The 27,500-nt window shown below is 40.7% G+C and overlaps 1 protein-coding gene and 1 pseudogene across 2 annotated transcripts; one reads left to right on the top strand and one right to left on the bottom strand.

Annotated features, from left to right (window-relative positions):
- On the top strand, positions 1-27,500 carry plcd4a (phospholipase C, delta 4a). Of its 2 annotated transcripts, XM_073462264.1 has the most exons (17): positions 1-204; positions 5,199-5,281; positions 7,828-7,878; positions 8,330-8,488; positions 8,714-8,942; positions 9,391-9,520; positions 9,657-9,888; positions 10,037-10,238; positions 11,494-11,638; positions 13,151-13,303; positions 13,712-13,879; positions 23,648-23,804; positions 24,109-24,225; positions 24,839-25,017; positions 25,102-25,234; positions 25,406-25,555; positions 26,330-27,498. In XM_073462264.1, the coding sequence occupies exons 3-17, from the start codon at positions 7,854-7,856 to the stop codon at positions 26,419-26,421; spliced, it is 2,271 nt and encodes a 756-aa protein (XP_073318365.1). In that variant the 5' UTR covers positions 1-204; positions 5,199-5,281; positions 7,828-7,853; the 3' UTR covers positions 26,422-27,498. The 2 variants fall into 2 exon arrangements, with proteins under 2 accessions (XP_073318365.1, XP_073318366.1); XM_073462265.1 differs by lacking the exon at positions 1-204 and having other exon boundaries at positions 5,177-5,281; positions 26,330-27,500.
- Positions 18,948-22,726, bottom strand: LOC140992405 (uncharacterized; annotated as a pseudogene).

Genomic DNA, 27,500 nt, shown 5'->3' on the forward strand with positions numbered 1-27,500 from the left:
GATGCTTCAGGTTACACACTTTGCAAGACAAACGCCTATGACAGTCTTTGCTCATGTGTCCAACAGTTAAACAACCGAAACAAGCACCTTTCTCCTTTAAGAAGTCGGTTTTCTCTCGATGCAACTTCTTTTCCATTTTGGGACACAACTCCAATATGTGACCCTCTTCACACAGCAGACAAGACATCTTTATTGATTTATCAGGTAAGTTTTTATCCTTTTGCATTTGGGTCACAGTTTTAGAATTGACAGCTGCCACAGAAGTTGCAAAACTACTTCCTTTTCCCTTGATTAGAGCCTGTGATACTTTGTTTCCAATTTTATGATCTTGTGATGAAATGGCTGTGTCCTGAATGTTTCCAAAAAGTGGATTAGAAACAATAGACACTTGTCTCTCAATGAATTTGACAATGTCACTGAAGCCTGCTTGACGGTGGTGCTTCTCCTGCAGCTCATAGGCAGTGTTTCTCCATTTTTCCCTCAATTTATAAGGTAGCTTCAGGATAATGGCACGCATGTTGGATGGCATGTTCATCTCTGACATATAACTGACATCCTCCATAGCATTACAGCAAACACGGAGAAACAATGAAAAAGCTTGCAAAGCCTTGATGTCCTCTGACTTTACTGGTGGCCATCCCAGAGCTTTCTCCATGTATGCACTGGCTATTTTTTGCTCATTTCCAAACCGTTCTAATAAAAGTTCTTTTGCTCTTTGGTATCCCCTGTCGGGTGGCATGTGTTGACAGCTCTTAACCAGTTCTCTTGGTTGTCCTTTTGTATATTATCTAGGAAATACAAGCAGTCTATACTGCTAGCAGCCTTTCCTTCTACTCCGTGCTGAAATGCTCTTATGAATGTACTATACTCAAGTGGGTCTCCATCAAAGGTTGGTATATCTCTTGGACGGAGTGACAATGAGGACTGTTGCTGTATCAGAAGGGCTGTAATGTCATTTTGCCGTTGCATGATAGTTAACAGATTGCCTTGATCCACATCGGTTTGCATTAGGTCAGTGCGTTGAATAGATTCCTGTGTAAAATGCATGGTGGGTTCCTGTGTGTGATGCACATGAAATGTTTCCTGAAATCCTTGAGGCATGCTTGGTTTTGGATTCAGAACATAAGGCCTTGGTCCGTCATGTGCAAAATTTTCCTTGGGTTGTGCACCCATTGATATGGCAGCTTTGCTCCCTCCTAGTGGTGGATGATGGAACTGGTGGTTTGAATGTTTGAACTGTGCCTCCATTGGCATTGCAGCTTTGCTGCTGCCTGTAGGTGGAAGATTGAACTGATGCTTTAAACCTTGTGGAACAAATTCTGTGGCAGAGGGTCTGAGAGATGATTTACGTTTTGATCTTTCCAGATATGAATTCATTCCATTTGAATGGGCTCTGGAGCTCTGACCATCAGATTCTCTGTACTTGAACACAGTAACCTTTGCAGTGTGAGCAGCAATTTTACTTTGCAATTCAAGAAGCTCCTTTTTCTTTCTGATTTGCTCCTCCTGAGCTTCCAGTTCATGTTTTTTTTTTTTGAGGCCTGCTGCCATTGCAAGGAGAGCAGCCTTTCGGCCTCTGCCTTTAGACATGCAGAAGATGTTGAAGACCTGTGGCTGGAACGGCCAGCTGATGAACATGTTTTACAACCAGTGTTAGAAATGCTGTCGCCAGGAGCAATATCATCAATCCCAGTCTTGTGTAGCATGAGCATATCCACCGTCTTAAACAGTTAGGTTCGGCAATGCCACTGGGACAAACAAACGTAGAACTTCAGTAAAAGTGAATTTGTCGAGTTGTTTTCTGATTATTATTACATTTAATAATGTTTATTTCAGACGGCTGTGCGTGGTTGTCTGTCGGATTTTTATGCCTCTGCACCAGCATGTTTTTGGGTTGTCCATCCGTCCGTCCATTATTGTGAACGTGATATCTCAAGAACGCCTTGAGGCAATTTCTTCAAATTTGGTACAACGATTCACTTCACTCAAGGATGACCTGTTTGAATTTGGTGGACAGAGGTCAAGGTCACTGTGACCTCACAAAACACATTTTTGGCCATAGATCAAGAATTCATACAATAATTACACTAAAATGTTACAAAAATGTCTAACTGGAAAAAATGATGTAGTTATGACATTTGATATCCAAAAGGTCAGAGGTTAAATGCACTGTGTCATAATATTCTTCAAAAAATGTACTTCCCATTATTAATGCCACAGCTCTGGGACAGCAACTTCAATGGAGCACGGAGGTGTACAACTGCGATGCTGTAATTCTAGTTTACAATATAGTCAATTCAAAGGGGCTTTATGATATGGAAATTTTACGAATACTGCCAAAGCATAAATGTTCAATATATTTTATTTCAATAACACCTCATAATAACAGCAATATCAACACTGAAAATATAGTATCCTACAACAGGCAGACACAAACCGCCATCTGAAATAATTATTAGCAAATGTAATCATAATCATAAACTAACTTTTACTGCTGTTCTACATGTGGTTTGTCCAAGTGGTGTTGCTGTCCAAGATGTGCACTCAGATCAGGTAGTGACAGAAGACTGTTCTCAAAGGTACCCTGAATCACCCCTGTGACTTGGACACTGATCTTGATGTGTAGAATTGGTGGAATGTCTCTTTATATTGAGTTGTGCTGTATGCCAATACACAAGTGGAAAAATAGATTAAACACTACAGATACTACTTCATGGTAATCCTAAACTGTCTTGACGAGAATAAATCTTTCAAGAACACATGATAGTTAGAATACAGTATCAGTTTCATCAGTTAAAGGTCCATACATACATATTATTATCACTTTCAGGTTCATATTTTTATTTTGGGTGTCTACTAGAAAAGGTTCATATCCTTTAATTTTCAAAAACATTATTTTTCCCATACTGTGCACTGCTGCAGCACCTCTATTTACCCTCTGTTTTAGCTCCTGTCTTTTTAAGCCCCCCCACCTGAAAATCCCAGTCTGCTCTGATTGGTCAGATCTCACAGGCCTGAGGAGGCAATGCCCACCACATGTCTGCATCAGCTCTGTCAGTGTTTTTGCAACCACAACTGTGCTGGGGGCGTGGCTGAGTGCGGTGACTGTACAGTTGTGACATCACAACCTTACAGAAGTCCTGACAGCTTGTTTAAAGGCACAGTTCCTGAATATTGACTGTGTGCATTTCTCTGTGGATTGAGTGTTTTGGTAAACCCAGTTTATGATACTGACACACAGATGATAAACAATTAAAAGGAAAATCCTACAAGCGTCCTAGGATCCTCCAGGTGAGCCTCGGTGCTCCATGTCACAGACTGTCACAGTCTGTTGAACTCTACTTCCAAAACATATTCCCACATTTACATTTACATTTACATTTAGGGCATTTAGCAGACGCTTTTGTCCAAAGCGTCTTACAATAAGTACATTTGTCACAAGAAAGAAACCACAACATATCACTATTGATAAAGTAGAAAAGAAAAGATAGAAATTCTGAACAAGTGAGTCTTGAGACTTTTCCGGAAGATGGTGAGTGATTCTGCTGTCCTGACATTGGTTGGGAGTTCGTTCCACATTTGTGGTGGTGGTGGAACAGAGTGCTGGCATTATGTTTACTCAAAACTTTTTACCACTCCCTTTTGAAGTAGTGCATCAACTATTGAACAAACCAACCACTGTAATGTCTGGTGTCAATGACTTCAGGTCATCTATTGAAGAGGCTGCTGCTGGGTACTGTAGTTTGTTTCCTTCCTTAGAGAAGGTCATTGTGAGGGAGCCCCTCCATTTTAGCCTTGGCTCAGTCTGTGTAACTTGAGCTAGGAAGCTGAGCTGAAGCTGTGGATTATTAATGCCTCAGAACCTGAGCTGGGAACACACAGGAAGACCACAGAGAGAATATTAATATTCATAACTTACAAACTTATGTGTGTGAGCTCTCAGATGGATAAGTGATGTCAGTAATGAGTCCACAGGTAAGCTGGGAGCAGTTTGTTCAGTTGGTGGTGAATCTGTCCCCGATGTGCTGTCCTCGTGGCCTGCAGCTAAGCTGGCCTGATCAAAGTTTGATGAGCGGGGCTTAGTAACACTAGACGGGACAGAAAACACATTGTGGTGGAACTCTGCTGGTCCTCCACCTGGCAGGATGGGATAAAGGTGGTCCAGGGCCAAACCTGGGGGAAACAGGCTGATTGAAATCCTCTGCCAATGAGTGTCTTGTATAACAGCAGACAGACCGCTGTGGACAACCCCAATTTAATGTGGTGGACATGACGGCCAGAATGACTCTTTGACTTAGACACTGTCAGTCGGTTTACCTGGATTTAGTTAATACTTGAATAATTGGGTTTCTCTGAGTTTGAGAAACTAAAATGATGAATACTAAATCGTTTTATAACAATATAAAATGATATTATGATAAAGTATTTTTTAGTAAATGTATGAATTTACTGAGAATTTGTCTACTACCTCAAAATATTAGAATAACTTTGATGTGATTGTGGACATCTGCAATTCCATTAAAATGGGACAATCGCTGAAGACCATGTCATAATTCACTTTTAGTTATCTGGAGTTATATAACTAACAAACAAAAACATAACAAAAGGTAACGTGATCAAATAGACATTAAAGGCAAAATGTCTTTTCAGTTCAGTTTGTGATCTCGGGGCTTCTGCAGACTGTGATTACAGCAGACGAGCCCGACTGGACCATACCAATAATAACACCTGTCCTGTCTCATCTAATAAACAGCTCAGGCTGTGTGGAGATCCTGACTTCAATCTTAAATCTTTAACCCAAGCCATATCAAAGGATTCAACAGAGCTTTGAGATATTTCAAGCCACACTTCACATACATGCTTTCTTAGATCAGGCATGTGATTGCATGGAATGTCTATGTACTGTATGCAAAATACACTTAACTATCTTCCTCCTGTAACAAACAGCCTACACCTCACTGTTATCATCAACATTATGTTAAGATGGTTTTAACCTGCACTACACTCCTTATCCTAATCAATGTAATGAAGACACAACTCTCAGAGGAGTTGAAATGCTAAAGAGGGCCAAACAGGTGATCAGGCAACAGGCAGAAAGGATCCAGAGAGAGAGGAGGGGAGGAGGGGGGAGGAGCAGGTGAGCCTCACAATGAGTTGACTCTGGCTTTAGTTGTTGTTGGCTTTTATCACTGCTGCAGCGTGGCATGCAGAGGGACAGCAGCAGCTCCTGGACCATATGATCTTTTCCACCGAGCGGGACTCAGGGATGATCCTCCAACAGGTCAGACTCTCTGCTGCTTTCTCTTTCTTTGGCTTATTTTACTTATAAAGGCCTATAAAGGAGGTTCATGCTTTACAACAGGAGAACACAGAGGACACTTCGTGCACCTGCTGTAATAGTCTTATGTCTTAATAGACTTTTAACATCTGTGTTTGTTTGACAATAGTAAAAATAGGAAATCTATTGCTTTCAAAATAAAAAAGCTGCCCGTTATCACCTGCTGAGATACATGAATATCTTGTTGGATAACGAACACACAGAAATTTACTACACAACACACTGTCAACATTGTTGGCTGGTTTTCTGTCTATGTCGATGTACCACATGTGACACAGCAGCTGAACTGCTGTCCCTGTAGACCTGAATGAATATTACAATTCAAAACCCCATTGACTTTCTGATCCATTTTATGTTGTCCTTTTTTTGTCCGTTATCTGCTGTTTATTCAATTTTAAAACAATCTATCAGTCTATTCTATTAGTCCACTGAATGTATTTGGTGTTTTGTATTAGAAACTACGTACTGTACCTTCTTAGCCAATCTTAATAGCATTGCTGCAGGTTGAACAAGGGTGGTATTGCTAAAACAACATTGCATAAGACTGAATTATGGGTAACACTTTATAATAACCATCATTAATAAATGGTCAATGTATAGTTCATTAAACTTGTTTGCCTGTTAACAAACATAGAAATGCTTTATAACCCATTTATTAAGATATTGTAAAGGTTCAGAACCATCAGTTGTAACTTTATAATAAACAACATCTTAATAAATGGTTTATAAATCATTTCATCATTTGTTAACAGTCAAATAACTATTAACTAAAGTGTAATTAACGATAAATGTTCATTTGTAATTGATGGTTATTATAAAGTATTACCAGATTGTGTCAATGAAACAAATGACAGGTGTTTGGAGCCTGAGTTGGTTGAGTTAGCTGAGGTCATGAGTGAAAGGAATGCAGAGACCAGAACAGGGATTTGGGGAGATTAAGTGGCTTAGTGAGCTCAACACAGAGACAGAACAAAAAGTGCAGGACAGCACAGAATGCAATGAAAACATAACAGGGCAGCAAAAGAGCATCCAGATGAGCTTAGTGAGCTGCTGGTGACACTGTGCTGCACAGCATGGGGCTGAAGGCTGAATAATGAGGCTGCTGGTGGGACTGTCTATGGAGCAGGAATCTGATGCAACCACAGCCAGAGAACATGTTATTCTGTACAAGACCCCCAAACTGATTCTACTGAGTTCCTTTATTACTGCCTGAGCACTTCACTCATTCCTAAATATAAAGTGCCATATAGTGCAGCAAAAAGTCTTATTAGGGCTAACAACATTTTCTATAAGATCATTCCACGCCAACTCACTTAGAATTCTGAACTGTTCACAGTTCATGTCATGAAAAAGACAACATGTAAATTGAGAGGCCCTTGTAAAATCCTATTTTGGTGTGAATTTTTGAGCTAAATGTCTTAATTTTAGTGATTCCTTGTATTCTGAGCCTCACCAATTGCTTCTTTTTCACTGGATTGGGTTGCAATTTGTCCTGAATGTTCAGAAAACCATAAAGATCATTTACAACATGGGTTCATTTAAATCATTCTTGCTGAATTGTAACAGTCATCAAATTTATAACAGGAAGTCATTTTTACTCAAATGATGAATCTTTGTTTTTCAAAAATTCATGTCACCACTAGTTTTCACCTTGTTTCAAACAAATGTTGATGTAGTAAATATCACATTTATAGTAGTCTATCACATTGTACAGGTTAGTAAGTTGGTACTGTATAAAAACTGAGCTACAGATCTGGCTAAATTTGGCTTATATATAGTGAATATTTTGAAATATTCACTGATGTAATATCACATTTAGTAGTTTTATTTTATTGGTAGATATTTGTACTGTGTTGTTTTCTATCTGTGTGATACCTTTTGAGCCTGTTTTTCATTTGCTTCTGGACATTTGATAGTTACAGCTTGTAATGGTTTGGTTTTCCGCAGACTAGATGATGTCATCTTGCTCTCTGTGAACAAAATATTAACGCTAGTTAAACACATATCTTCTTTTAAAAATTCAAAAATTGTCTGAACTAATTTATGACATCATCAACAGCCAAATTTGAAAAATGAATGTTTCCACTAGTGTAGGCTGTCTTGTGTCAGCTGGCTTCTTCTTCTAGGCTTTTCCAATCACACAGGGCTCCGTGATTCTCTTCTTTTTTTATCATCATGTCATATTGAAAAATTGTGATGAACCACAATACTGTTGCTACTGTGACTTGTTAGTATTGTTTATCATAGATAATATTTGGGTGTTTTTTAATCAATTTAGACAGACTTTGAGCTGCTATTGGGCTGGAAAACATCAAACCAATCTTCAATCAATCATTACTGGTTAACTCATACAAATAAATAATAATGTGTTATACTTATGAAATGACCATTATGTCTGTTTTTGGTTTTTATATAAACTTACGTGAATAACTCAAAAGCGCAGTAACTGTTCTTTAAGAATGGCATTCCCTCTCTGTTCTTTCCTCTAGATGGCAAAAGTGTGAGACAACAACGAATGGCTTCCACAGGGAGCGGCCTCCGTAAGTCTGTATAAATATGTTTATATATCCTGTGCTGGGATTATGGCTTACTTCTTAATATATGAATAAATATGTATGTATATATACACATATTTATTCTCTAGTAGCTCATTGGTTGGAAACTTTTCTCTTTGTCGATGTACATTTGTGTTACTGTCAACACCACCTGATTGATATTGGCCAGTTTGTTAGCATAGGTGCAGTAAGAGTTGAGTCGTTGATTGTTGAATTTCACAAAGTCAAATACTGATGTTTTGGGCCACCAACCTAAAGCATCGGCATTTGGTGACTTGGTAACAATTTTATACCAGAAGCGCTCAGATTGGACAAAATTTAATGGAAAAAATTAAGTTTCATTTTCATGTTTGAAAAGGCCTAATTAATACCAAATTGAGAATTAGACAGGAAAATGGGAACTCCATCAACAATATCTCTGTCCTCCTGTTTTCAGGCATCCAGGGGGATGACAACCTCCAGTCCATGCTTGTGGGGACAGTAATGAGGAAAATCAAGTCTCGCACATGGAAGAAACAGCGCTACTTCAAACTGCAGGACGACTGCATGACCATCTGGTACAAGTCCAAGAAGGCTGGTAACACCCACTCCACATGTAAGAACACAAGATTCACTGATGTGATAGACCCTTGTGAAGCTGAATATCACAGCCTTCCTCGAAGCAGTATCACTGAGATTTACTCATTCTATTTTTCTTTATTTTCAATGTACAGTAGACCACCTAGCTTTTTCTTTAATCACTGATCATCACTACTTGTTTTTAATGTGATGTAACTTGCATTTACTTACTTTTCCATCCTGTGTTGGTCTCTGTTTCCAGTTTCAGTGGGTGATGTGGAGGCCATAAGAGAGGGCCACCAGTCCGAGGTGCTGCTCAGCATTGCCGATGAGTTCCCACCTGACCGATGCTTCACACTGGTCTTCCGTGGTCGCAGGGGCAACCTGGACCTGGTTGCCGAGTCAGCTGAGGAAGCACAGTCCTGGATCAGAGGCATGAAAAAGCTGATCGAGAATCTGGAGAACATGGGGGAGCGAGAGAAACTAGATCAGTATCTTTTACTCAGTGTTTTCAATCATATGCCATCAATGCCTTCTGTTTGCCACCATACAGTCCACCAAACTCTACATAAGGCTTTGATAGTTTTCCTTCTCTTTGTTTGGGGTCATGTTCATTAGCAAAATGATACACAGCACAAAGAGACTAAAGCCAAGGCTACTTTGTTGAGACCATGGTGTCATTACAATCACAGACTTTATCCCCAGGGCAGCATGAATGTCTATGAAATTGTGTCTATATTGGAAGATTCTACACCTAATGATTTTTGTCCTTAGTTTTTTGACATACCTTATTGTGGACAAAAGTGTTGATTAAGGGTTAACCTTGATTGTCTATGGCACTTTCTGAGCACTAAGCTTGTCAGTCTTCATCTTCATCAAACACAGTCGGGTGATTCATTCCATAATGAATGTGACACTCTCCTTAAGTGGCATACCCAGATGGATTGGTGACTGGTTCAAGAAGGCCGATAAGAACAATGATGGCAGAATGAACTTCAAGGAAGTGCAGGATTTACTGAAGATGATGAATGTGGACATGAACGAGCACCACGCTCATCGTCTCTTCACAGTGAGAGCTTTTGAGTTATACACTTTGGACTATGCTCATTCTCCTTGAGACTGGCTTGTGTCCACTGTAAGACCTCTTGGGTTTTGATGCATCTTTCTAACATAGAGTTTCAGCATGTTCCTTTCTCTCCTCTCAGATGGCTGATAAGTCCCAGTCGGGTACACTGGAGGACGACGAGTTTGTGCTCTTCTACAAGATGTTGACCCAGCGGGAGGATGTACTGAGGGTTTTCCAGGAGTACTCAGTTGATGGCCAGAAGTTATCCAAGAGCGACTTGGAGGACTTCCTGAGGGAGGAGCAGCTGGAAGGGGACAACATCGAGCAGCACGCCAAGCAGCTTATTGAATGCTATGAGCCCTCTGAAACAGGTACATGGACAGTGAGGAATATACTGTATCTTTGAGTTTGTCTGACCATAAAAAAATTAAGATTATGAAGGGAAACCTACCAAGTGTTCCTTGGTTGGATTCCAGCACTTTGTGAGAATGTTCTGACACTGTCCTGCCATCTTTCCAGCCAAGCTGCTGAATGCCATGACATTTGATGGTTTCTTGATGTACCTTGGATCAGCTGAGGGCTCCATCTTCAACCCACAGCGGCGGGGTGTCTTCCAGGACATGAGCCAGCCTCTGTGCCATTACTTCATCTCCTCCTCCCACAACACCTACCTGATGGAGGACCAGCTCAGAGGACAGAGCAGTGTGGAGGGATACATCAGGTAATGTAGTTGGGTTAGTTTTTGAAGCTTAGTCTGGTTTGCTAACTCGGCCCTGCAGGATATTTCTGTCTGATGTCTAAGTGACTGAAAAAGGAGTCCAAAAACGCTTGGTGCTCCCTCAGCATCTCGTCCTTTTAAAGCCATTACTTATGTACATGATGCACACAATCCTGGATGCAGCAACAACACGTTGCAGGGGTAATGGTATCTTTGGGGTCAATAGTCCTTTTTCCTCTGACATGAAGCTCAGGGTGAGAAGCTCAAATGTGGTACTGTTGTGTGGTACTTCAGGACATATTTCAAGGTAAAACAACATATCTTATAACCTACTTACTGTAAGACAACAGCTAACATTAGCATCTGACCACTTCCTAGCTAACATTACCATTTAATAATGTTAGTGGATACAAATGAAATGGAAAGGCAAAATTGATTCTAAAATATCCATGCACATCATGGACACATTTATTTAAGCCTGAACAGCAATAGATGTAATTAAGCTTTAATGTTAGCTAGGAAGTGGTTGTCTTAGTTGGGTTATCAAATATGTTGTTTAACCTTGAAATATGGTCGATGTCCCTCCAGATTTTCACTAGCCATCATCTTTTAAGTTGCTGGAAGTGCTGAAATGATAATAATTTGTTAGATTCCCTTTAGTTATACAACTTCCAACCTGGAACAGAGCAACATAACATTATCTGAGTAATTAACTTCTCACTTCGAGCCTGACATCAGAAGAAAATGGCTGCCGTGTGGATATAGTGTGTGCACATCAACATCTGTAAATTGGCTGAGAAATCATAAAACAAAGAGTAGAGCTTACCCCGGGCACAAACCCATCCAGGGCCACCACTTTAGCTATCACCTCATCATCATTTCAAAGTAATTTAGAGGATGATTCTATCCATATTTCAAAACCATTTTATGGATTTAAGAGTTTCCTTCAGTGGAAATCCTGTACCTAATGTGTTCTCTCCCATGCTCCATTGAGCCTGACAGGGGTAATGAGATTAATTGAAACGTTGCTCTGAAATAATCCTCCACCATTCATCAGTATTACAAAATGCATTAATAAAATTAAGTGGGTTTCCTGTAGTCCAATTCTGTTTACATGATTGATACTTTTTAATCAAAATCATAAATGCAAAAATTTGATTATGAAATTGATAAAAGACTATTTACAGTGTGTGTTCAACCCTCTTGTGACCCAAAATAAAAATAATTAACAAAGATTGAACTTGTCTTTGCTTCTCAGGGCTCTGAGTCGCGGCTGCCGATGTGTGGAAGTGGACTGCTGGGATGGTGCCAACGGAGAGCCCATCGTCTACCATGGACACACTTTCACCTCCAAGATACTTTTCAAAGATGTGGTCAACACAGTGGGCAACTATGCCTTCAAGGTAGCATTGCCTGTCCGGTTGTTTCACTTTGTTGATTATTGACAGTGTGTAAGTATAAGTGTTCTTTCTTAAGTATGGTTGCTTTCTGATGTACCTGTCCTTCCGGTTGATTGAGGCCCGATCCCAATCCACCCCTTGCCCCTGCCTCTTAGCCCTACCCCCTCCTTTTGTGCATTCACATTTAGAAGTAGTTCCCGGTTCTTGTTGCAGAGAAGGGTGAAGTGTTAGGGCGACATCGCCCTCCAAATGGAGGTTTTTCCAGAGACACCCTTTAAATTGAGGTTTATGAGAACTCTGTAGTTTCAATATATTACGGTCCTTTTCTTTATAAAGCTAAAAACAATCACTGCTAGTTTGAGGTCTCAGTCTCAGTAGCTAAGTAGCTAGCCAGCTAGTATTACTAGCTAATGTTTTTGCTGATTTGTGCCTGACAGTCTCCCATTTTGGAGTATTTCAATGTTGCATTGGCCCTTTTGATGTCATATGACTTCCAAAATGTAACCAAAGTCCAGCAGTGAAGTTGTTACTCTTCGTCGGCTCCTCTAATAGACTGGCAGGGTAGGAGCACAGGTTGCTATTGTTAGCCTATAAAGCACTGCTACCGGCAATGAGTTTGATTGATACATGAAGTTGTGACTGAATTACGTCCATGTTTTTCTTTCTCCATGAGATAGATGGAAATGGGAATTGTGACAATGCCAGGGTTGTTATAGTAACACAAGAGAAAATATCACAGCTGAAGACAGCATATTGGAATGTCTGGTAACGTCTGTTTACATAAACACCATTGACAGCTGATGATGTGTGAGGGTCTTGCAGGGGCATCTACCTTCATAGGCAAATTTCAACCACTACCCCTTTTTCTCTGTTATGAGGGACAAGGTGGCACTTGAAAACGAGCATTAGGGGTAAAAATAATTTTTTTTCAATGGGATTGAGTCTAAGAGATTGGAGCAGAGACAGCTGTATTTGAAACAACACTCTTGACTTTTTATGTTGCCCAGGTCACACATTGACAGCCATATAGGAAAGATGATCACACTGGTCTGAATGTGTCTTTTCAGGCAGATCAAGCATGGTTTGTAATCCCTTCATGCTGGCATTGCAATTGTTTTTGCTTTCATTGTCTTGTAAAACTGTATCAAGAAATCGCTCAGCATCTCATTGTAAATTTATGAGAGGGAGCACAACTGTGTAATGATATCCAAGACATCATCTGAAAGCACTATAAAGTGAGCTAGCCAGGCAGCTGCCTCATAGTGCCAGGCTCATGCCAAAATGAACAGCTGCCAGGTTCACGAGCATGTCAGAACCTGCTGTGTATGAGCATCTGTCTGCAATTGAATATTGTGGCCTCATGACCCCTTGTCCATCCATCTACTGGTTTTTCAGTCAGCCAAGCACAACCCACAGGTATATGGCAGCAGGGGTATTAGTTTTCCCCTATGATAATGCTCTCAAGTGTTAAATTACAAACTCACTCCCTCCCTCCCTCCTTTTCTCCCCATTCAGGTCTCACAATATCCAGTCATCCTGTCCATCGAGAACCACTGCAGTGTTGAGCAACAGAGAGTCATGGCCCAACACCTCAACCACATCCTTGGAGACAAGCTGCTGAAAAGCACACTGGACGGCAAGGCCCCCATAGGGCTGCCATCTCCTGAGGTGAGCAGGGCAGACTGTTGTCCTAACCTTACCTCACTCATGTGGTACTCACTGGCTGATAGCTTTAGTAGTTTAGTAGGACATAAATCTACATAAATCTAACAGACAATATGGAGGGGCATCACTACACAATACACTGTAAATTTACACATCAGCATTGTCCTGTCACATTAACATTTCAGGCTGCTGTACCGTGACTCCTTCCTCTGTCTATATGACAATGCTCTGTGAAATGGCAGGTGTGTGTTACAGTTCAGGATTTAACCTTTTTCCCCTCTTATGATCTTGTAAAATGAGAGAATACAGGAAGTTTTCCAGGGTTACCCAGTCAAATGGTCCACCAGCCATTTTGTATGGCCGATTTAGGAGTTTTAACAACTCCCACTCTTTGTTTGACCTCCCTGTCAGGACCTTAAGGGGAAGATCCTGCTGAAGGCGAAGAAGATCGGCGGTCTTGAGGAAAGTTTTAACGGGATGGTGGAAGACTCTATGACCGGTGAGGTCAGCGATGAAGACGAGGCGGCTGAAATTGACGAAGATAACCTCCATCGTGAGAGTGTCCGTCGCAGGATTAAGGTAGGTCAGGTTGTTTAACACACGGAGGTCTTTGACCTCACTCTCAGACAGCTTATTTTACACAGTCTGATGAACCAGCTTGATATAGAGTCAGGATCCCCTATTTCAGTCATTTCTAGACTGATGATATAACACTGAGGTAAATCAGGAAATGGATTTCAATGAATGAATGGAACACTTAATAGATTAAGCTGACTAATCCAAAAATAGGCACACCAGGTGATTAAATGGATGTTGTTATTACAGCTGGTAGTTAGTGTAGATGTCCTTTTCTGTGCAGTCCAGATTATTTACTGAACTCTTTAGACTCCCAACAACTATGGGATGGACTCGAAGTGCCTTCTGGTGGCCTCAAGTACATAGAAGCCTATTGATCTAAAGTTTAATCATCTGAAGCCTATCTGACAGATAAGAAAACATATTCAAATACTTTGAGCATGCTTTGAGTATTATCAGTAATATGAAGTCTAACATGGAAAACCACTCTAATGGCTCTATGTTTCCTTGTTTCTGTATTGTCACATTTCCTGGTGCAAGGCGTGTCAAACTCAAGAGTGTTTGGCAAATTACAAAAATAAGTACAATAGGATATAACTTAAAGATTATGTGATGTGATATTCTTATTTTTTTGTCTCTTCATCCTCATCTTCTACTTGTGCCAAAAAACAAAAAACATGTTGACATGAGAAGTTGGTTCATTTTCTTTTTCAGAGATCCTTTACTAATTTGTTTGTGAGGAGGATTCACTCTTGACAGATTTGAGAAACTGAAATCTTTTTAAAAATTTAAAAATGTAAATGACAGTTGTCAGGACATAAAATCAATGATCTGTTAATCTTTACTAATCGAGATACAATGGTTTAACAAAGTAAAAAATTGAAGATTGAAATTTAATGGAATCATGACCTTAAAGTCAAAAGTCAGATAGCTGTTGCCTAAAAGATTGTTTGACATGAGCACAGGCAGCTACAGTAGTCTAACCTGCTCAAGATTAATACATGGATCAACTTTGAAGATCATTTTAGACTTGAGTTTTCTTATTTCATTGATAATTTTAGATGGTAATACAACGATGCTTTAAGTTATTTATGTCTGTTAACAGAGTTTAAAATGCCCACATTTCCGTCCTGATTCAGTTTTTATAGATAGTTAAAGTTGTAGTGGACTCGGTTTTGCACTTCCATTCCTGTAGTTCTTCAGTGCACTGACAAAGTGTCTGAATGGGACCATCTTCACCCAGTGAAAGAGAAATGTGGAGGGTGGCTGTTTCCATATAGTCATCCAGCATATAAAACCTCTGACATTATTTGCATGTTGTGTTGATCAGGATAAGTTATCATGACTCTAATGTGAACATATGCACTTCATTTTAAAATATATTTCTTTTGTGATGTACGTGTAAAAAACAACCACAGTATGAGTTAAGCCTGTGCAGTTGAGCTGACTGTTGTTCAGGTTTTCTCAGATCTCTCTCATATAATGCCACATTCAGGATCTTAAGTGTCATGCTCAAGCTTTCCACGGAAACAAGGCAAGCTCTTTTAACCTGCTGCTTTTCTTTACTGGCAGACACAGACATCTGCTATTACCTTTTTACGTTGTTGTAACAAACAGTTAGCATTTTAAGACACAACATATGACTATAAAACAAAGTATTGTCATATTTCTGTCTTGGGTGTGTTGCTGTCACAGTTTAATTGAGCGTTTTAGAGTAGGCCACTCAGAGACACTCAGAAATCTGGTAACCTTTTTATCCAGTGGAGAAGGATTGCATAGACTTCTGTCATCCCTCATGAAAAATAGAGAGTACTGAAGGGCAGGGAGCAGACACTGGGTGTTAGATAAGGTGATCTGTTTACACTGTGACAGAGGCAGGGTGAGACAGGGAAAAAAGAGAGAATGAGGCTTCAACATGTGCTGCCACTCGTGACACCGGTTCCTCTGCCTCAGACATCCACATCTGAAATTAACATCATTGAACTAACCCTAACCCTTTTTTAATCTGAGAAACGCAGGTCACTGATAAAGAATATTTATATTGAGGCATTTCAACTGTCACTGAACTAAATGAAACACATCTTCTACCAACGTGGATATTTACGGAGCCCTGGAGGTGACATGGATGTGTTTGTTTTTTTTTTACTTGCGTGCGCAAGTTGAAAAAAAAAACACATCTATGTCACCTCCAGGGCTCCATAGATGTCACATATACAAGTAGACAAGACAGAAACTGAAAAGAGGATCTCATGGCTGCTGTTCTCTCATTCTGTCTTGTCAAACTGGACCAAGCCATGCCATGACATGCCATGCCAGGAAGAACTAGGCTGAGTTCCACAAGGTGAAGGTTGTACAGTCTCCTCTAAAATGGGATACTTGATACTCTGAGTAGCTCTAATTGCAGTCAGTAACCACCTCTGTAGGTAAATACTGAAGTGTAAAGTCTCTAAGTAGGGCTGGAATGTAATATCAAGTGTGGTCTTTTTGGCTTCATTTCTGTACATGATAAAATAATCAATTAAAATGATGCCATTTAGTATAGTGACAAAAGTTGTCATCACAAAATATCATTATAATTTTAATGTGCAAAATATTTGTTATATCTACTGTCCTTCTGAGGCAGAAATCTCTGTAATGCCAGGTTACATCACTGCAAATAAAATTTGCACCTAATGGCTGATTTTATTTCAGCTACATTAATGTAATTTGACATTTTAACTCAGGGTCCACTTGCAAGCCTTTGCAAGCTCCATGGTTTCTTGCTGTCTTCATCAGTTTGCTCAGTTGCTGCAGCATTCAGATTGACTTAAGCCCTGCATGTACAAAGCCAGCCAGCGTGTGAAGGGGCTCTGGCAGCCAAAAAATACAAGCTGTAGTGTTGAACCAGGCTCAACTTTTGCTGCATTGCAGTTCAACATCATCCTACAAAGGGGCTGCATTGGACTATTATATGTAACGTGAATGCTGTATTTCTACTGTATACCTTATGATCATCATGATGAAAGATAAACTCTGTCTATGAGTATTGCAAACCATCGTGCCAGTCTTTTGGTATTATATTTTGGTCACACTTTGTTTTACAGTAGATTAATACAACTTTCTTAGAGGTTAATTTGCAACACATTACATCAGAACTGTAGTGCAAATTAAATAGAAATCGATCATTATTTCCTGCCTGTTAGGGCTTTATGAGGGGTCTCATGAGGATAAACCTATTTCTATTGTCTAAGAAAGAACAAATTGTTTCTAGTTTTTGCCAAAGTTGATTGTACCAATGTTACCTCAAACAATCCAACTTGAGTTCAATGACTAAACTATGACTCAAACCATTTGAAGGTCAAGAGTGACTTTTTCACACTTGGCATGAATCTAGTTAAGATCCCTCTGAGGCTTTACAAACGTGTTGGCTTATGGCCACTAGCGGGTTTGCATATGACCATATTGTAAGAGTAATATCCTCTGTGAATTTTTAATCACACCAGTCAGGTATTTAACTGTCCACTGCACTCTAGTTGTAGATCGAGGTGTTTGGAACATTTCTGCACATTGAAAAGTTCATTTAGAAACTGTTTGGAGATAGTTGGGGGTTGGATGTAGACCCCTATCAGGCCCCAAAAACTGAACTTTGTCCGTATGTGTTCATATCACTAAATCATATACATAATGTAACAATATACATACTACTTCTTTTTTTTAACCCTGATTGCCATGCATACTGTATATATTATATGGATTTATACTGATGTTACAGGCTTTAGAGGATTAGTTTGATCTTGACTGTGCATCTGTGTCCAGTGCAACAAACTAAGTGTGTAAAGGAGTCATTGGGCACTTAGAGTCATGTTTATTGATAAGCATTTGAGAAGCATGAAATGCCACACTGGGACTCCTGTCAACGCGGTCATCAGAGGTGAGGCCAGCATCGAGTTTGGCAGTGATGTGAGCTCGACGGTGCCTCTGCTGATGGTTTAGGTGTCTGGAGAGATGGCTGTCTTGCTGTCTGGTAGATGGGGGAAGTGTGTGTGTGGAGGGGGTGACGCTCTGAAGCCCGGGTAGACCAGCCAGATCAGCTTTCATGTGGAAACAGGCAGACGTGTATGCAAGTGCCCGGCAGGTTTCACTTCCAACGTGGTGTTTGGGACCACCACACCTCTGGTCTCTACAGTCATGGAAGCTACCTTGGCAACACACCTGCTCCTGCTTGGCAGTGTAGTCGAGGATCACTTACTTCAAAAGGGGGTTGTCTCAAGGTTTCGATATGCCCGGTGATTTCAACCGTGACAGGATTCCTTTGCATCACAAGGGTTTACCCTATCGAGTGGTAGTGAATGAAATAACAGTCAGCTAACAGTCAGTTCATGGGTCAACCTCAATAAGCCTCATGAGACTTCAATGTGTTAATGGCCGAAAGAGCTTTGAGTGCCTCTTTGGGTCATCCGGTTTGGGCATCTTCCTACCAATCAGCAGAAGTGATAAGCCTTTTGGATGAGTGATGAAACACAAATCTAAAACAGATTAATTTAGTCACCTTTGACTAAGTAAACCTTGAAATCCAGTGACTTAGTATCTCCATCCCAGGCCTTTGCGTTTAATCTTTATACACATCTCAGTCTTGATCAGCAATTCAAGTAGGTCCAGTATTTCTAGTAACAGCCTCCGCAGTTGAAAAATCAACAATTCTGAGCTTTGTAGAAGGATTAGGAGTAGAGAAGTCAATTTCCTGTATCAGTGCTAGAAAGGTAGTGACAGGAAAATGGCCAAATAAATCACCCAGATGCTTTAATGGCAATGTCCCCCTTTCCCCTTACAAATCCTCTCTAGTCCTTGCAAACCTTTGACAGAGCTATTCAGACCTCGTTAATCCACAGTTTCTGGCCTTTGCCAGACATCTGACTCTGCTCATCCCTACACTGCAACTCAGTAGCTCCACGGCATATACACTAAAGGCACAACATTAAAAGGACATAAAAAGGACTAACAGGTAAAGGTCCTCCTAGCAGGACAGTGCGCCCTGTCACACAACAGAAAAACTGCTCTGGATTGGCCTGGCCTGAGAAATGTGACAAATACCTCAAGGCATCAACTTGGTCTCTGGATTTCCCAGATCCCATTCGGACTGAGCATCTGTGGAACAAGTCCAATCCATGGAGGACCCATTGTGGATCAGACTTCCTACCTGTCGAGGCAAGGACACAGGACCTGTGTCCTTTTTTTTCTGGCATTAGGGCATTGGTGGCGGATCCTTTGAGTCCAGTGGGTGGCAAGGTGTGGCTTCCATGGATTGGATTTGTTCCAGCACATTCCATGGATGCTCGATCAGATTGGATATGGGAAATTAGGAGGCCTGCCTTGAGCTCTTTGACAAGTTCCATGTGTGGCAGAGAGCATCATCTTGCTGGGTTGGCTGCTGCCATCACGGAGTGCTATTGCCATGAGGAAGTGTACTTGGTGGTGTGTGTCAAAGTAACGTCCACATGATGCAAGGAACCAAGGCTTCCCAGGAGAACATTGCATTCTAGCAAGATATTCAAATGGGGTGGCCTGTGGCTCAGACCTTAGAGCGGTCATCCATCAGTCAGAGGGTTGGTAGTTGGATTCCTGGCCCCTGAATTTTACATGTTGAAGTATCCTTGGGCAAGATACTGAACCCAACTCAGACTTTGTAGCTTTACAACAGTATCATCTGACCTTGTGCTGGCGGCAACTAAGTTTTGCCAGTAGGTGGTGCTGTTATCCTTTGTGTTTCCTTTTTATGCCTTTTGTTAGCCAATAGGAGTGTTTTGGGTAAAGGTGCGTTCACACCGGACTTTTTATTTTTGTCGCTGTCGCTCCTGTCGCTCCAAAAAAATCGCTCTGTCGCTCGGCTGCAGTCGCTCGTCGGCACAATTCAACAGATCACTCTGATGACGTCATTCAAGCGATTCCAGTGAATTTCACGTCGCTCGGAGGCGCTCATTTCTTCCCGTTTGTATTGGTCCAGCATGACTGACAGTTTGACGAGCTGTTGGCGAAAATCGGAGGCAGGATTGCCCGGTTGGACACCAACTACAGGCGCTCCATCCCAGCTGAGGAGCGCCTGTAGTTGGTGTCCGGCGAGTGGCTGTGTGTGCGTGTGTGTGTGTCAACGTAAAGCCGGCTTTGCACTTCCGGACCGGTGGAGTTGTATTACGACCATGGTTTTAGTAGTTGTCATAGTTACACATAGATTACGGCAGCCTATCAGCGCTGAGCGACAAGCGACTGACGGCCAGAGACTTGGGATTTCTCATCTCGAGCGACAGAGCGATTGAGCGCTTTTTCGCTCCGTCGCTCGGTCGCTGTCGCTCGGAGCCCCAGCGATATTTCGCCTGAGCGATTAATCGCTCAGTCGCTCGTTTGCATTGACTTACTATGTAAACTTGTCGCCAGCAACAAAAATAAAAGGTCCGGTGTGAACGCACCTTAAGACAGGAAACAGGAAGTGTTCCACATGTTTTAGTTATGGCAGACAGAGACAGCGGCAGCTTTTGTTATGCCTGAATCTCCAATCATCAGTCTTTTGTTGTTTATGGAAATCATTGCCTGTAAGTATTTTGAACAATCAACATGTTTTAAAGAGTTGTTAAGAACTGTTTTCTGTTAAATATGTCTCATGCCTTCATTTTCACACATAGTGACTAGCATAAATGCACAGCATTTCTGTTTATGCGAGTAACTCAAACAAGTTTACAGTGTTTATTACATTTTAAAGATGCTTAATGTTTGTATAAGCTGGATATATTTTGTAAACGTTACTTCACATATATTTTGTGATGTTTTAAGTTACATTCACACAGAAATGTAATGTCTTTAATTTCTCTTCTAGTTTTACTCTGTTGACATTTAAGGGATACAGCTCAATAAAAGAAGAAAATACACCCGTCTCTTGTTAAGGAGTCATCTATCTGCACAGCTGTGCCCAGGGGAACAAGGAGGGCAGAACAGACCTCCTACTCTGCTCCTGCTATAATTACTATGGCCAATAGAGGGCTTTGTCAGTTGAATGCAAACACATTTTGTTTTTGGGATACTGTTGTTCTACTTGGGAGGTCGTCTCAGTGTGAGCATTACTGCTAATTGGCTGTATACTGTATGCCAATATAGGGTTTATGTCAAAATGTATTTTTTGTTATCTATTTAATATAACAATGGGTATATGCCAGTTCCCCATATAATATGTGCTTGTGACAAAACCACACTTGTCTGGACCAATCAGCGTCCTCTTGGCAGCTACGTGCATGGTTAAGGTGTGATGGCTAACAGGAGAAGTGTCTGTCTGTTTGAAAACAACAATGGCAGCTCCTAAAGAGATTAACATAGATGCTGCTATAGCATTACTTTTACTGGAAAATATGTCTTTCTTGAAAGAGGAGCTAACAGCAGTGAATCTTGTCAAGATGGAAAAGATGTTTTTGCTCTTATCTTGATTTTCTTCAGCAAGAGTTTAGTTGGTGGCAGTGCTCATTTTGAGGTTAGGCTGTGAAAGATATACAAATGGTTCATCATCACTGCTTGTATTTTATGAAAGTGACGGTTTCTAAGGGCGACTTCTCAGGTGGTTCTGTGTAACAAGCATTACAGTGGCATGTTAGGTACAGTGCATCCGGAAAGTATTCACAGCGCTTCACTTTTTCCACATTTTGTTATGTTACAGCCTTGTTCCAAAATTGATTAAATTCATTTTTTCCCCACAAAATTCTACACACAATACCCCACAATGACAACATGAAAGAAGTTTGTTTGAAATTCTTGCAACTTTATTAAGAATAAAGAACAAAAATATACCATGTACATAAGTATTCACAGCCTTTGCTCAATACTTTGTTGAAGCACCTTTGGCACCAATTACAGCCCCAAGTCTTTTTGAGTATGATGCTACAAGCTTGGCACACCTATATGTGGGCAGTTTCTCCCATTCTTCTCTGCAGGACCTCTCAAGCTCCATCAGGTTGGATGGGGAGCGTCGGTGCACAGCCATTTTCATACTCTCCAGAGATGTTCAATTGGGTTCAAGTCTGGGCTCTGGCTGGGCCACTTAAGGACATTCACAGAGTTGTCCTGTGGCCACTTCTTTGTTATCTTGGCTGTGTGCTTTGGGTCGTTGTCCTGTTGGAAGATGAACCTTCGCCCCAGTCTCAGGTCCAGAGAGCTCTGGAGCAGGTTTTCATCGAGGATGTCTCTGTACATTGCTGCATTCATCTTTCCCTTGATCCTGACTAGTCTCCCAGTTCCTGCCGCTGAAAAACATCCCCACAGCATGATGCTGCCACCACCATGCTTCACTGTAGGGATGGTATTGGCCAGGTGATGAGCGGTGCCTGGTTTCCTCCTTACATGACGCTTGGCATTCAGGCCAAAGAGTTCAAGCTTTGTTTCATCAGACCAGAGAATTTTGTTTCTCATGGTCTGAGAGTCCTTCAGGTGCCTTTTGGCAAACTCCAGGCATGCTGTCATGTGCCTTTTACTGAGGAGTGGCTTCCGTCTGGCCACTCTACCACATAGGCCTGATTGGTGGAGTGCTACAGAGATGGTTGTCCTTCTGGAAGGTTCTCCTCTCTCTACAGAGAGACGCTGGAGCTCTGTCAGAGTGACCATCGGGTTCTTGGTCACCTCCCTGACTAAGGCCCTTCTCCCCCGATTGCTCAGTTTGGCCAGGCGGCCAGCTTTAGGAAGAGTCTTGGTGGTTCCAAACTTTTTCCATTTACGGATGATGGAGGCCACTGTGCTCATTGGGACCTCTAATGCTGCAGAAATTTTTCTGTACTCTTCCCCAGGCCTGTGCCTTGATACCATCCTGTCTCGGAGGTCTACAAACAATTCCTTGGACTTCATGGCTTGGTTTGTGCTCTGACATGCACTGTCAACTGTGGGACCTTATATAGACAGGTGTGTGCCTCTCCAAATCATGTCCAATCAACTGAATTTACCACAGGTGGACTCCAGTCAAGTTGTAGAAACATCTCAAGGATGATCAGTGGAAACAGGGTGCACCTGAGCTCAATGTTGAGTGTCATGGCAAAGGCTGTGAATACTTACTGTATGTACATGTGATTTTTTCATTTTTTATTTTTAATAAATTTGCAAAGATTTCAAACAAACTTCTTTCACGTTGTCATTATGGGGTATTGTGTGTAGACTTCTGAGGAAAATAATGAATTTAATCCATTTTGGAATAAGGCTGTAACATGACAAAATGTGGAAAAAGTGAAGCGCTGTGAATACTTTTCGGATGCACTGTAAATATGTCAGTGGAACATCAGTGAAATGTGGTGTATTACGCTTACGTTACCATTAGCAGTGACATAGATAAATATAGAGTGGTGAGGTCTAGTCTGTGTAAGTGGAAAACATTTAAAAATGTCTACACACTAAAACAAGAGTGTAACCCAATCAGCTTCCTTTTAATCTCTGTGTTGCTTCTGTTTTTTGCAGTGTGATGTAATAAAGTCCCTTTAAATATTACTGCCTGCCAATGTCAGTACATTTAGGTCCTCTATGTGTTGGTTTACTACCTGAACCTTGGCAGACTAGAGCTTTTAATATGTTTGCCCTGTTTCCTTTCTTTACTGTAACAGTAACCATACAACTACTTCCTCTCTCTTCAATGACATAGCAATATTTCAATATGCTTGCATTGTCTCAGCGAAATGTACAGATTACATTTATGAGACGTAATTGCATTAAAATACACGTATATCAGTCTATGTATTTATCAGTCTTACCTTTTCATACTTGGTTTTCTTACTTCCACAGAGGTCAAAACAGCGTCTGTCCAAGGAGCTGTCAGACTGTGTTGTTTACTGCAAAAGCGTCCACTTCAGTAGCTTCAAACACTCCCGCATTCACTCCAAGTTCTATGAGGTTGCCTCTTTCACAGAGTCCAAGGCCCGCAAACACCTGAGAGAGGCTGGTGAGTCCATCATATCATTCCTGTCTGCCTCAGACATTAAAGTGTATGGCTAATGATAGATAATGTCAAAATATATTTTTATCATTTGATATTCATTACATGGGGTTTTTGGTTCTATCACCAGCAGATATTTTGTTACAGTTAACTACTTTTGAATTTAAGGTGAAACAGTTGATACTAATTAGGAGCAATTTTCAGTATGAAAAAGATTAAATGTCACTGTGTTTAGGATTGACACTCAGGGGCTTTGGATACACCCTTCATGTCAACCTTAATTATATTTCTGATATTATCTCCATTTTAGGGTCCGAGTTTGTGCACCATAATTCGCGGCAGCTGACCAGAGTTTATCCCAGTGGCTTCCGAACTGACTCCTCCAATTTCAATCCTCAGGAAATGTGGAATACTGGGTGCCAAATCGGTGATTGTAACTGAAAGACAGACTTCACTTTATCTCAAGCAGCCGTTTATAACTCCTTTCTTTAATCATTTTCATTTCTGTCACATGGTTTTCACTGTTAATACTGCATTGGGCTACATTTTAAATAAAGATTTCTTCATAGCAACTTAAAAAGAAATGCTGGTTGATATTATAAGAATATAGAAAAAAAGAAACAGGAAAATAAAATAATTAAACTCAAAGCATCACAAAGCAACCAAACATTCAGACAGAAAATTTCATCCACCACTAGATGGTGGTGAGTCACATCCTGAGTAAAACTGAAAATGCCTTTGCATTTGTTTAAAAAGGATATACTCTGAATTTTGGATGACATCTAGCTCTTGGTCTTTCTGACTATTGAAATATTCTTTGGACCACAGTGTCTGCCAAATGAGTTTAATGTAGTGCTTGAGAAGAGCAGGGAGGTCATGTTTTTAGGTTCTTGGTACTGAAGTTAAAATGTAAAGGGCAGCGAGCAGCTTTAACAACATTTTTTTTCTCTCAAAGTGCCTGACTACAGTATGTTGAGAATCTAAATTTAAAAAAAGGAATAACAGTAAATCTTCTTAAATGTATTTTCTTTTTCATTCAGTTGCGTTGAACTTCCAGACTGCTGGGGAAGGGATGGATCTGAACGACGGACTGTTCAGTCAGAATGGCAACTGCGGCTATGTCCTAAAGCCCAGTTTCACGAGAGAGGCAGAGAAAAGATTTGACCCTGAGACGCCCCAAAAACATGATCGCTACCTACCTGTTGTCCTCACCATACAGGTACACACCACAAAGGAAGGAAGAAAACACGTATTCCTCATTCAATCATTGTTCTATTGAGGACACTGTATGTTTGTGTCTAAGGTGATCAGTGGTCAGCAGCTGCCTAAAGTCAACATCAAAGAGGACTCTATAGTGGATCCTCTGGTCAGAGTGGAGATCCACGGGGTTCCTATGGACCAGGCCAAGCAGGAGACCAGATACATTGAGAACAATGGTACAAGAGAAGCTGCTCACCCTGTAGGAATACATAAAGGAGGCAATGATGTAATGGCTGGAGGGACAGGATGGGTTACTGTTAATATGTCAGATTGGTCTTAGTCCCACACAGAATGTAGATTTTGTCTCTTAGCAGCATGAGTGCCGACACCTTCTGTCCTCTCTGCAGGGTTCAACCCTGTGTGGTATGACACTCTGCGCTTCACCATCCACACTCCAGAGCTGGCCATGGTGCGCTTTGTAGTGGAGGACTATGACAAGACATCCAAAAATGACTTTGTGGGGCAGTTTACACTCCCTCTCAGCTGCATGCAGCAAGGTAAGGCTGAAGACAAGGAGTTAAAGGGACAGCTCACCCCAAAATCAAAAAACACATTTTTTCCTCTCACCTGGACTCTGGAGATTTCAGCTGTAGAGATGTCTGACTTCTCTCCAATATAACAGAACTAGATGGCACTCAGCGCATGGTGCTCAAAGGGCCAAAAAAACATACATCTGAAAAACTCATGAGCCGATTATTAAGCCAGATGTTTCTGGTAAAAACTGTAAAAATATATATTTTTTAAAACTATAACACTTCTTTTGTTTTTACTTTCTGTGAGGTCAAATGCCCTTTAAAATGTGGGATGCCTGTTGTTAATTATTTTTCATAAACTGAACACAGTGGGCAGAGTGACACTTATAGTGAAAGATTATGTTTTGGCTTGATATACCTGTTTGGGTCCCCACAAACACAGCTAGTCCCGACCTCTCGTCAGAAATATCTGCTCTTTGTTGCCACAAAGATGAATGGAAAATGTGAATGTTGAAACACAGTCTGAACTGCGGTCACTGGCTTGGCAGCCTTCTCACCTGTAACTCCATCACCTTTACCCTCCACCTGTTGAAATGAAAGTCAGCTCATAACTTGTAATATGAATGTGATATGACATGTGTGGTAGAAATGTCAGTATGGTGTGTGGAGGTGTACACATTTGAACGCATCACTGGTTTACAGAAATGCTGACGCAGAAGGCTGCAACATCTGTATGTTTGACTTTGTGCACTGTTCCTCAGTAGTCTGAGATAAATATTTTTTGTTTTGCGTTCTCAGGTTATCGTCACATTCATTTATTGTCCAAAGATGGAACCAGTATTCCTCCTTCCTCCTTATTCGTACACACCAGGATCACGGAGTTGGAATAATCCCTCTTCAGCTTCCTCATCCACTGTTGGAAAGAACATCCTCAGCACGTAGTTACTATCTATTGATGAGAGTAGAATCCTTTCTTATAGTTCCTAAGATAGTGTTTAATATTATACTTATTTGATGTGAAAATATTACGCCAAATGTTTAGTGGTTGTTAGGTGTATATTAGATATGCATGTTTTTTGTTTTGTTTACTGTGTGTGCAACTTGTTCCTGTGATTGACTTGAACCTTGCTGCTCATGTTTGGTGTACTGTGTCTGTAGCACAAAAACTGCTGAAATATTGTGTTGTAGAGAAGAATGTGCCACCAATCATTAATCAGGATGTATATTTTCTGTCAGTATTTCTTTACGAACAGCACTTAATGGACACTGTCACTTTCACTTCAGTCAACATGGAAAACTTCCTTCTCCTGTAGCCACATGGATAGAACAATGCTTGGCAAATGTAATGAGGATGTTTGTACCAGCAAGAACTAAAGTACTACATTTAAAAATTCAAAAGTGATCAAGTTGAATTTGAATTCTATCTTCTGAATCAGATGATACAAAACTGCTCAAATACAGGGAAGGTGTGCTTCATCTCAGCAACACTTCTTCTCTATCCTACATTTACACTTCAAAACAACAACTTTCTACTGTCCACTGAGCAGCTGCAGTGGAGCGACAGGAGGTCGAAGGTCAGGGCATAATGACACCTCCAATTGTTCCCAGTGAGATCAGAGATTTGACTTTTGGCTGCTTTTCTGCTCTTTTTATTAACACCAGATTCTTCTGCATGTCATTCTTTAATAAAAGAAAAAGATGACTGTTGTCAAGCTCTCTTAATTTGCTTGAAAAAACACGAGTACTCAAGAATATTCTTGTGTCATCTGATGTTATTTTTGTGGTATGTAAATATTACCCATTTGTGTAAATGTGTTTTGATATGTCTATTTTTGTATACATGCAAACATTCATATGTACTGTACAGTATAGCACAGTGTAGTGTTTAAATTACTAGTTGCTTGTTTTATATTGTAGAAAACCTCATATTCATTTGTCACATCTACCTGCAAATAAATATGATTTTCAC

The sequence above is a fragment of the Pagrus major genome, chromosome 24 (genome assembly GCF_040436345.1).
Source record: "Pagrus major chromosome 24, Pma_NU_1.0".
Lineage (NCBI taxonomy): Eukaryota > Metazoa > Chordata > Actinopteri > Spariformes > Sparidae > Pagrus > Pagrus major.

Excerpts from the sequence above, each read along its gene's own strand:
- plcd4a (XM_073462264.1), top strand. The coding sequence starts at position 7,854 with ATGGCTTCCACAGGGAGCGGCCTCC. Across the intron at positions 9,889-10,036 it reads CTATGAGCCCTCTGAAACAG|CCAAGCTGCTGAATGCCATG; the intron begins GTACATGGACAG and ends CCATCTTTCCAG. Across the intron at positions 25,235-25,405 it reads CAGATACATTGAGAACAATG|GGTTCAACCCTGTGTGGTAT; the intron begins GTACAAGAGAAG and ends TCCTCTCTGCAG.